Consider the following 12,500-nt stretch of genomic DNA (forward strand, 5'->3'; position numbering starts at 1 on the left):
TACAGCTTCAATGTTCTTTTCCTTGGGTAATACTTTACCTTGTCCGACGTGATGTCCTAGGTAGATAACTTCAGCCTTTCCAAATTCGCATTTAGAAAGGTTTACCACCAAACCAGCGTCAGCAATTGCACGAAATAAGGCCCTGATTCTATCGACATGGTCTTTCCAGTTGTCACTGAAAATAATTATATCGTCCAGATAAACTACACAACCCTTCAATCCATTCGTGATCATCCACATCATTCTCTGGAAGGTACTGGCTGCGTTACGCATGCCAAAGGGCATGACTTTACATTCGAATAAACCTTCAGGTGTTATAAATGCTGAAATTTCTCGTGCATTTTCAGTCAGAGGAACCTGCCAGTAACCTTTTAAAAGGTCTAACTTACTAATATACTTGGCATTACCAATCTTATCTATGCAATCTTCTATGCGAGGCAGAGGGAAATTGTCAGCAACTGTTAAGTCGTTTACTTTCCTGTAGTCAAAACACAACCTGTCTTGACCATTTTCCTTTTTCACTAATACAACCGGGGAACTCCAAGGACTGCTACTTGGTGATATCAAGTCATTCTCCAACATATAACTGACTTCCTTTCTCACAGCTTCAGCTTTCTGTGGACTTAACCTGTAAGGGGCTTGTCTAATTGGCTGGGCATTTGGCTTTAGTACAACATCATGTTGCAAACTACGCACAAGACCAGGAGTGTCCTTAAATATTGACGGATGTTCTTTGAATAAATCCTTAATATCAGTAGCTTCCTGAGCATTCAGATGTTTAAACAAACTATCTGGGTTACACAAAATTTTAGAGTTTTCTCCATTCCATCCATATTCTTTGCTTTCCACTTCTTGTCCATTACATTCTTTGGGTACAACAGCTGAAACAGATTTAACAGTGTTAGCTCTGGAAAAATATTTCTTCATAATGTTAATATGACACAACTGATACTTTTTCCTCCTCCCTGGAATTTCCACCAAATAATCAACATCATTCAGTTTCTTCTTAACCACTGCTGGACCTACAAACTGAGCTCTGAACTGACCTGGAATAGGAAGTAACACTAGTACTTGTTCTCCTGCTTCAAAATTCCTTACTTGAGACTTTCTATCATAATGAGTTTTCATTTTAGCCTGCGAAGTAGAGAGATTATTTTGGGCCCATTGCCAAATGCTCCTTAATTTCTCTTTGAAAGACAAAATATAATCAAGTGAATTCATTTTACCACTACCCCCTTCCCAATGTTCCCTTAATAAATCAAGAGGTCCTCTCACATTGTGTCCATAGACCATCTGAAAAGGAGAAAAGCCCAGAGATTCACTAGGGGCTGATCTTAAAGCAAAAAGCAATAAAGGCAAGTCTTTATCCCATTCCTCAACATGGTCTAAACAATACTTAGTCAAAGCATTCTTCAGAGTGGAGTGAAATCTTTCAAGTATTCCCTGACTTTCGGGATGATATGAGGATGCCAAGTTGTGTTTAATGCCAAGTTCATTCATTTTAGCCTGGAACTCCCTACTAGTGAAATTAGAACCTTGATCCGACTGTATCTCCCGAGGCAAACCATAACGAGAAAAGAAGTCCATGAGATGCTTAATTACAATACCATTCTTAATGCCTCTAACAGGTATTACCTCAGGAAATCTAGTGGTTCTGTCCATTATAGTTAACATGTACTGAAAACCTGTTTTGGTTTTGGGTAAAGGACCCACAATGTCAATAACAATTTGCGTGAATGGTTCTTCAACAGCTGGGATGGGAATTAAAGGCGCTTTAGTAATTTTCTGGTTGGGTTTTCCAACCATTTGGCACTGGTGACATGACTTACAATGTCTGACTACGTCTTTCTTTACAGAAGGCCAAAAAAAATTATCTTTCACTTTGGACAGCGTTTTTCGTATTCCTAAATGACCACCCCATTCACTTTCATGAGCCTCTTGCAAAATAAAATGCCTAAACTTACTAGGTACTACAATTTGTTCCCTTACCTTCCACTCTTCATCAGTAGATGCGGTCACTGGACGAATTAATCTATATAACACATCATTCTTTAATACATAACTTGCTTCACTTAAATCATCCTGTTCCTTTAGCTGTTCTGCTTCTTCATATATACTTTTCAATTCGCGATCTTCTTTTTGAGCACTAATTAGTGTTTGCCTATCTGGAAACGTGCCACTATAATCTGTAGGAGAGTCTTCAGATATATTAACCATAGACTTTAACGAAAGATTTTTTATCTGCTTGGACTTACCTTTCGTTGTCTTAGGTTGAGTTTTGGTTTGGAAGCAGTTTTCCAAATTTATGTCAGCTTCTCCATCTTTGACTTCCTCTCTAGATTGGGCTCGGGTTACAGGAACAACAGGTTTAACATTTACCATAACACGTTCATTAACCACACTAGCCCCCTTTCGACCTTCTGATGCACAGGCTGTGCCACTACCTTGCATCACATCATTGCCTATCAACAAATCCACACCACTCACAGGCAATGCACTAACTACAGCCAGTTTCAACCTACCAGTTACTAAAGGAGATTCCAAATAAACTTCTTCCACAGGCCAAGATGTTACTGTATCTGGGAAACCCCCAAGCAACACAAAATCCTGACCTTTCCGTGAGAAATCTTTAGGGAGAGAGGTTTCCAGAATGCAGGACTGGCACGAGCCAGTATCCCGCAGCAATGCAACGATATTACCATCAGTTGCCTCAGATCCAACTTTCACTATACCTCTAAAGACAAAGTCTTCAAATTCCTTACCATAAGGCATGCTCCCACTCACCTCTCCTTCAAGACTAGAAGACACAGGCGGCACTGACCTACAATCCATCAACATAACTGGTTTAACCGACTTAGTTACTTCAGGACAATGTGACTTAACATGGCCCTTCTTACCACACTTATAACAAACAATGTCCCGGGCCTGCCTCGCACCCCTCGAAGGCGATGAAGGACTTTCTCTACCCTTTATTACTTCCACCTTTTCCTCACCTGCTTCCCAATGAGTTTTCTTCTTACCATAATGCTTGTGTGACAAAACAAACCTGTCTGCTGCCTTTGCTGCCTCATTCACATTATCAATGTTAAATTCTTCAATATGGATGCGGACATCTTTGGGAATGTTATTTTTAAAATCCTCCAACAAAACCAGTTCTCGTAACTCGGCATATGTACTTGCCTCCTCTGCAGCCAACCACTCGTCAAGTTTAACTGCTTTCTGGCCTGCCCATTCTACAAATGTTTGATTAAACATTTTACGCCAGGATCTGAATTTCTGCCGGTAAGCTTCTGGGATTAGCTGGTATGCATTTAAAACCATTTTTTTCACAATATCATAATCACCGGAATCTTCTGCACTTAACGCAGCATAAACTACTTGTGCCTTACCAGAGAATGCAGATTGCACTAATACAGCCCAGAGTTCCTTGGGCCAAGCTAACTGATGAGCTACTTTCTCAAAAGCAACGAAAAATTTTCCGACATCTGACTCGCTAAACTTAGGAATTAGCTTAGTTCCCCACTTATCACTGAACTTAGCTGGCACAGAAGCACTCATAGAAGTTTCATCGGACTTTGAAGACTTTAAAGTTATCTCTAACTCAAGCCTTTCTTTATCAGCTTCCAAAAGCGCTCTCTTTTCAGCCAATATTGCTTTTTCTGCTTCCATTTGCTCTCTTTCAGCGTCTCTCTGCTCTGCTCGTTTAGCGCGTTCGAACTCCTGTTGCTCTTTTATGAAATATGCTAAGTCAGATCCTGACAATCCAAGTTTCTCACCAATGGCAGTTAACTCGCTTAAAGTTGACATCTTGTTAAAATGAAAAAATGCTACTTAACACGATGAACCATTAAAGTTTCCCGTCAAAAGAGAATAAAAAAAAAATTACTTTTTCACACTACCTCACTGACCCTTTGCCATCCTGTCACGGTCGCCAATTTATGTCACGACTTAATTAATAACATTAACATTTTATGTTAAAGCAGGTTCTTTATAATTTGCATAAAGCCGTTACATAAAAAAAACAATAGTATTTTGTACAACCTTAAGTACCTTTAACAACCAGTTATAGTTCATAAACAATGATGGCAAAGGACAACGAGGGAGTATGATACAAAAAGGAAATATAAATATTTATTTACAAAAGAAAAAGAAAATAATTAAATAATATTTGGACCGAGGTAAGTTTCAGGTCACTGCAGCGTAAACTTGATGCTCCGTTGTAACGAAGTGTTGTTAATGTTAATTGCAGTTCTAAAAATGGAGGACAGTTACTAATACCAATACTTAACTTCCCGTAAAGTATCATCAACGGCGCTGCAGTTGCAGTAATAAACATGAGGGACCAGGTGATAAATCTGAATTTCCATTAGAGGCTGTCCAAGGCTGATGTCCTCTCCCGTGTTCCGTCGCAGATTAAAAGGTGCTGTAATCCTCCAGATGAAGACCAAGATTAGTATCGAGAACTTGATAAAAACACTCGATCACAGCAGCTCTTCGAAGGCAAACATCCATGCATCAGCAGCGAAAGAATGATCAAACAGGCGTGACAGTGGTATAAGGAGCTGAAGACTCAAAGACAGGCGTTGATGTCTAATAAAGGGCACTAACAGCTACACACCATTGCAGCGATCCAAGGCAAATCCACTGCTCTCAGTAGATAAGAACCTCTCAGAGGTAATCCCAACCTCTCTAGCGTTCTGAGGATCACTGACTCCAAACTTAGGCTTTTCCCGAAAAAGAAGTCTCTCTGCTTCCACGTCATCATGTAAAGGAAGAAATTGTTGGATTAGAACTACCCTCCTTAACGACTGCAAAATAAATAACAAGCAAACAACACCCAGTTACCAACAAGCAGCAAACATACGACTGCGTGGGCAAAAAAATAAATAAATAGATAAATATATAAATGAACGAACGAAAATACTTTCGGGCGTGATAATATATATATATATATATATATGTAGATTTGATATGTAGAGGATTGATCCCTAAGAGGTTCTGTATGGAGATATTTATGTCTCTACTTCTTGTTTGGTAGACCTGTATTTTCATATCAGTTTACCATTTTTTTTCATTTATTTTTTCTAATAAATTTTTATTGTTGTTAAGCCTCTTTCAATAAATTTTTTTTCCACACCGCATCCTGTTACTAGCCCAGAAATATTTTAAAATTTTTTACCTTTCTCCTACATTGTTGATTTTCCCCAGAAAAAAACTACTGTACCTGTTCATTCAGCAAGCTCAAGGCAAGAAAAGAAAATAGGGAAATATGAGGTTCTAGCTAGGTCCCCTTGCCCAGTATAAAAAATCAAGTCATCTTGATTGTTTACCTTTAGGCCCAGATTTCTCGGTATTCCACTCCGTTCACTAAAAAAGAAATCTCTCTTAGAGTTTCGTTTCTAATCCTGTCCTGCCATTTAACTCCCAATATTCTTTTGTCGGCTTTATTCTGAAATCTACAAATTCTCTTGGATATTGTTTCATAGTTATACCATGACTCATGTCCATACAGTAACACAGATCTAACTAAACTGAGATATATATAGCCGATTTTTATATGTAATTTCAGACGATTTGATCTCCAAATTTTACTTAACCGAGCCATTGTCTGATTTGCTTTTTCAATCTTTCATTAAACTCCAATTCTAAAGATCCTGTATTAGAGATCGTAGTTCCTAAATACTTGAATGATTCTACCTTATTAATCCTTTCTCCTTCCAATGATATTTCATCTCCTATTGCATATTACGTTCTCATCATCTCTGTCTTTCTTCTATTTAACTGAAGGCCAACCTTGTGTGATATTTCACACATTCTGGTAAGCAAGCTTTGCAAGTCGTGTGGTGTTCTGCTAATAAGAAGAGTGTCATGAGCATACTCTGGGTCACCTAATTCCCTGTTACCAATCCAGTTCAATCCTTCTCCACAAAATCCATAAGGAGGAAAAACAACATAGGTGACAACACATTCCCTTGAAGTACTCCACTGTTCACTGGAAATTCATTTGACAGGACTTGACTAACATTAATTTTGCACTTGCTATGCTCATGAACACAATCAAATTTACATATTTAAGAGGAACTCCATAATAACACAGGACTCCCCACAAAATTGGCTGGTGCACACTATCAAATGCCATCAAAAGTGGATTTCTATATTCTACACATTGCTGTACACACATGTCCTTAAATGAAAATTTGGTCAGTACAACTTCTACCTTCTAAATCCTGCTTGTTCATCTCTCATCTTTTCATCAAACTTTCTCTCTAGTCTCTTTAGAAGAAGCATACTGACGTAAGTATGATGCCTCTGTAATTATTGCAATCAGTCAGGTATCTTTTTTTGCCATTTTCACCAACACTCCTAGCTCCTATTCATCAGGGTTTCCCTCTTCATGTCACATTCTACAAAATAATCTTGTAAGTATTCTGGGAAAAGCTTCATTTTCAGCCAATATCATCTCGGCAGTTATTTCATTATATCTAGGGGCTTTCCATTTCTTTAGATTTTTAATGATAACTTCGACTTCACACACACTAAATTCATTCATGGACACAGCAAGGTCTTCTTCAGCTTCGGGTATATCAATCAATTTATTCCCTTCATATCTCCTATTCATGAACTCACTAAAATGTTCCATCCAACGTTGCTTTTCTTCCTCTTCTGTTGTTATAACAGACCCATCTCTCTTTTTAATGGGTATATGCTTCTTCTTCTTTGCCCCAGTAGAGATTTCATTAATAATTCTGTGAGAAATTCTTACACCATAGCCACTCCCTGAATTCTTAGTTTGTCAGCCTCAAAAAAATCTACTGGACAAAATACTATAAACAGCAAATTAAACTTTCTTCTGATAAACTGCTGTTTCCTTTAATGGGACTATCCCCTATGTCTTGCATTTTTTCTTATTCCAAATGCACAATTTCTACATATGTCTTCGATATATATATATAATACCTTCATCATATAAAAATTTCAAGTCATTAGATAAAAAAAATTTTATTTATTGGCAAAAATCTTGATTTAAAATAAAAAATTTTAGATAGCTTTTTCTCCACTAATATGACACCAATTCTACTGAAAATCATACCATAAAAACTACTTAATAAACTGAATAATTAAGTTAGACAAAATTTTGATTTTCCTTTTTTTTTTAATGATTTTTTTTTCTTTTTCTTGTCTAGATGCAAAAGTATCATGAAAAACAGGGAAAATAAAAAAGGTCACACAGAATTAAGGGATTTTTATTCTTCTTTGCAATGATATCTTTCTCTCTAGAATAAAACAATAAATAATTGAAAAAAAGCTACCGACATGCGAATAAGTATGTTTTTGAATTATGATCTCCCAAAGATTTTCTAAATAAATCAAAATAACATTCTTATGATAAATTTGATTGCTACTTTTATTGTTCATTCCTACATTAAGGTTCATTAAACAAGGTATTTAAAGCCTGAATGTACCAATACGCTAATGTAAGGGTGTCATGAGTAGCCAGATGCCTCTCATTGTTTCCAGAGTCTTAGTTGGAATGTTCCAGCTTAGTACTCTTTTTCATGTTTCCCTCACTTCTTGGTTCTTTTTTTTTGCTCTCTGCTTACTAGTTGTTCTTTCTTTGACCTTAGGTAACTTTGGCATTGCTATAAAGTTCCCGAGGACGTTATAAAAAGACAATGTACATACGAACTGCAAGTAAACAAACACACGTTCGTCACACATACGTCTTTGGAGTCACTCGCTGGCCTTCTCGTATGATTGCAGTTCTTCGACTACACTGTCCCAACACCTTCCATCTCTGTCAGAAGTACAAGATTTCGAAACATATTTGAAAAATAACGCTGTATGTATAGTAGGCCAAAATAAACACGCAAGACGCTCCTGTCAAACTCAGTCATGCAGACGATGCAGTTAGGATGTCGTCATCATTTAAAGACCGCTTTATCTTCATTATTTTTAAAATAATTGGCTGAAATTTCTGGAGAGCATGCATGACATGTTTCTGCATACATAGAAACAATAACTTAATTTTCGATTTTTTCAAGTTGCTAATTTATACACCATAGCGGACGGTCCCCTTTAACACAGTCACATAATTTTTCCCAAAAAACTAAAGCTTGACTCTCCCAAACTAAATTGGCTAGTTTATGTGCATGTTGCCTTCTTAATAGTGAAAAGGGACTGTGATTAATTGTAAAAAAAATTTATCTTTAACCTCTTACAATCCTCCCCCCTGACATTGCTGCTACTAAATGTGCATCATGGAATGTGACCCATATGCATTAATGCATGTCTTGCAGGTCTGGTTTAGGCACCAATAATTTTTTAAAATTTTTGCCACATCTTTGACATTGCTCTATTTTCTGATATACAGTACTAGATATATTTTGCCAAGAAATTATCCTGCTTTTCATTGCTTCTATTCCAAACTTAGAAGAAATCTTATTAAAATATGGTTTCAATGCACTAATTTCTATGGCTATATCAACCAGTTTGTTAACCCTTTTACCCCCGGGCTATTTGGAAATTTCCAACCCTTAACACCCAGGGGTTATTTTTTTTCAAGCACATTTTGAAGTAGGTATATTTTTCTTAAATTGCTCTAACAGCCTTAATTTTCGTCATAGAGAGGTCAGGTTGGTCTCATTCTCTTGAAAAATGCCTGAAGTTTCTCAAAAAATTATCACAAATATGCAAAAAAAAAATTTAAATAGCAGTTTTGTGCAAGGACGTACCGGTACGTCCATGGGGGTAAAGGGATGAGTTTTGTGAAACGTACCAGTACGTCCTTTGGGGGTAAAAGGGTTAATTGCTGATATATATTTATCAATCATATTTCCAATTTTATGTATATTTATGTTCTTAACTATATAAAATTCAGAAATGAAACAATAATTGCAGTCGCATGAAATTTTGTGGGTTACTTTATTCTGTTGTTGTGTGTAAAAACATCACTTCAACAGTGATTCCCATTACCAGAGATGGATTTATTTCCTTGAATGGCAATAACCAATTGGATTTGGTTCATATATATATCGTAAGGGTTTTTATGGATCCTCACCATTACTACATGTTTGGTAGCTTGAATGATTATGTCAGGGTTAGATTTACAGGCAGGAAGTCGATGCATTGTTTCTGTTTCTGCTACGGTTTTATTTGTTACAACAGCTAACGAATCATCTCTTATGATGAATTCAGAAGAAATCTCCTCAGCCTCACTCACACAGTCTTCATAATTTTCTATTTTTCATTATGGAGAATTTCCATTTTCAAATATCCATTTTTTCTCTCAGATTTAGATTCTAGGGGTGCATGATTAACCTTATGTACTTCAAAAGGACCTTTGATTTCCTCGGAAGTATCAGAAGTGGCTAGAGTGTGAATTCTGTTCCGTATAGGAATCAGAGTTACTTGCTTATGATGAAGATTTTGAGTTCCAGTGCTTTTAGCATTCAGTTTAGTAATTATAGGTAATTATTATTATCATTATTATTACTAGCCAAGCTACAACCATAATTGCAAAAGCAAGATGCTATAAACCCAAAGGCTCCAACAGGGAAAAATAGCCCAGTGAGGAAAGGAACTAAGGAAATAAATAAACGATGAGAAAAAAATAACAATAAATTAATTTAAAAATGGTTATAACATCAAAACAGATATATCATATATAAACTATAAAAAGACTTATGTCAGCCTGTTCAACATAAAAACATTTGCTGCAAGTTTGAACTTTTGAAGTTCTACTGATTCAACTACCTGATTAGGAAGATCATTCCACGACTTGGTCACAGCTGGAATAGAATTTCTAAAATACTGTGTGGTATTGAGCCTCATGATCGAAAAGGCCTGAATATCAGAATTAACTGCATGCCTAGTATTACAAACAGGATGGAACTGTCCAGGAAGATCTGAATGTAAAGGATGGTCAGAATTATGAAAAATCTTATACAACATGCATAATAAACTAATTGAACGACAGTGCCAAAGATTAATATCTAGATCAGGAATAAGAAATTTGATAAACCGTAAGTTTCTGTCAAACCAATTAAGATGAGAATCAGCAGCTGAAGATTGATCACTGAAAATATTAAAACACTTTCTCAATAAGCCATTTTTTTTGTGCAATTGCAGAAGACACAGACCTAATGTGCTTCTCAAAAGTAAATTTGCTGTCAAGAATCACACCTGAAATTTTAAGTCATACAAAGTTAAGGAAACATTATCAATGCTGAGATCCAGATGTTGAGAAGCCATTGTCCTTGACCTATTTATAATCAAACTTTGAGTTTTCATGAGATTCAACTTCATACCCCATAATTTGCACCATGCACTAATTTTAGCTAGTTCTCTATTAAGGGATTCAGCAACCCCAGATCTACATTCAGGAGATAGAATTGATGTAAAGAGAGTAGCATCATTTAAACATGCAACAAGCAGAAGTACTGGAATGCAATGGTATAGAGTGACTTAATGCACATGAGGTGGATTGGTCATTACTCTGTAAATTACAACCTGCAAAAGTATGATCAGTTTTGGAGAGAGAAGTCGAATCATATGAATTTGACAAAATGCTCGAGTAAGTCGATACTTGGGAATTATTATCATCCAAAAGTTTTTTCTGGCTACGCAAAAGGTGATCTATTTGTTACTTGCTGTTTCAATGACTGCTTATTCAAGTTTATACTTAAGACATTGATATGTATTTGACGAGTGAGTTCCTTCACCATACAAACAAAATTTATCTACTAAACAATCGGCAGAGAAGTCATGAAACCTAGCGCACTTGAAACATCTTTTGCCATTAATGCATTTGATATTAACGTGTCTAAAATCATAACATTTAAAACACAGGACTGGCCAAGGATGAATTTTTTAACAGAGATATTTAAATGTTATATCTTCATATAGTCTGGGAGATAAAGTTAGGTAAATAAATAATTTGAGGCTCTTTGTGAGGATCTAGAATCTGGGAGGTGCCATGTACCATATGAATTGTGTACTAGAACCACTAGCCAATATCTGAGAAGTCAGACTAAGATTTGAAACAGGGCAGGTTAGGTCTGAGAAATTACCCTGAGCTCTCACTTAAAAAATTCATGACTATTAAACTTACTCAATAGGCTGTACAGTCATCATTTTATTTATAAGCAAGTAGCATAGTCTTCCCCAGATTACGTCTGAACTAAAAGTAAGCTTCTTTTACCAAACTTTTATATCATAAAATGTACTTCTGATATAGGAACAGTCAGGACTATGCACTTCTCAATAGACTCTCTAAATTGAGAGATTGTCCCTAGGCATACTAGACCTAAAGAGGAAATGGATCATGATCACCTAAAAATAATTTTCACGTACAGAAGTACAGCGATTGGTGCTAAATCTCGAGAAAACCTCTTAAAAACACTAAAAACAGTATAAAAACAGTATAAAAACTGACAAAACACCTAACATCAGGGCTGGAGGAGCACGCGTTGTTGTTTCACAATGAATTTTAAGACTGAAAAAGCTATTCATCATTGGCACCATATTATTGTTGAAGCTGATCTCATTGCTTTACTAGAGGATATAGTGTGTAAGAAGGAAAAAACATGGGAGAATTTCCTAATGACGTCGCAATTCCAAGGTTCTAGAGAAAAAAAGCAATATGAACATCAGGGGAGGTTCACAGATATTTATACTAACAAAACACAGTACAAAGATCTCTAGTAGAATAGATAAAAATGAAACTACGATGAGAATCAACCTTCCTTTTAAAGTTATTCTACTGTGATGATACACTGTATTGCATATCTAAAAATTCCTTGGACCTACATGAAGACTTTTACTATCATCAACAATATCTAATCATGGCGATGTAATACTTACCTCCCATTCTGAACGACTACCTCCAGATTCTTGAGTACCAATTACAAAAATGTCTGGTACATTTTCCATTGCTTCAGGAAGTAAGAATTCTTCCAAATTCACTGGTGGTTCCTGGAAAATCAAAAAAACAATTCTAGAATAATTTTGCAATATGTGAGGTAAGTAAAACTAACTTGAGCACAATATATTTCTTTGCAATAATAAACATATATAAGTGTCAAACTATAAAATGATAGATAAAATCTATATATATGTGTGTATGTAGGTACTGTATGGATTATGATACACATATTCTTATTGCATGTCAACTTTAATTTTTACACATACATACATACATACATACAGTAATACCCTGACATACTAGTGTCCCAACATACATGAAATTTGAGATACGAAGAAGTTTTCGAGCAAATTTTTGCCCCAAGATACGAAACAAATTTGAGATACGAGGATACGAGACGGCTCCCTATGAGGCCGGTAGGTGGCCGAGTGACGAGAGGCTGCTCATGAGGACAGCATCGCTCGTTCTTTCCCGTCGGATCTCCGTCGCGTAAAGTTATCTCCGAGCATCGGCCGTAGTGTTTGCCATTTTTTACATGTTTTTTTTGCGTTAATCAGTACAGAATTAAGTGAATAAG

The 12,500-nt window shown here is 36.2% G+C and overlaps 1 protein-coding gene across 3 annotated transcripts in view; it reads right to left on the reverse strand.

Annotated features, from left to right (window-relative positions):
• INPP5E (Inositol-3-phosphate synthase) overlaps positions 1-12,500 on the reverse strand; it is a 405,071-nt gene that overhangs the window by 228,451 nt on the left and 164,120 nt on the right. For all 3 annotated transcript variants that reach the window (XM_068380074.1, XM_068380073.1, XM_068380075.1), the window contains one exon: positions 11,863-11,973. In XM_068380074.1, coding sequence (XP_068236175.1) covers positions 11,863-11,973 — 111 coding nt within the window. The remainder of the gene's footprint in view (positions 1-11,862; positions 11,974-12,500) is intronic.

This window comes from Palaemon carinicauda, chromosome 9, assembly GCF_036898095.1.
Source record: "Palaemon carinicauda isolate YSFRI2023 chromosome 9, ASM3689809v2, whole genome shotgun sequence".
Lineage (NCBI taxonomy): Eukaryota > Metazoa > Arthropoda > Malacostraca > Decapoda > Palaemonidae > Palaemon > Palaemon carinicauda.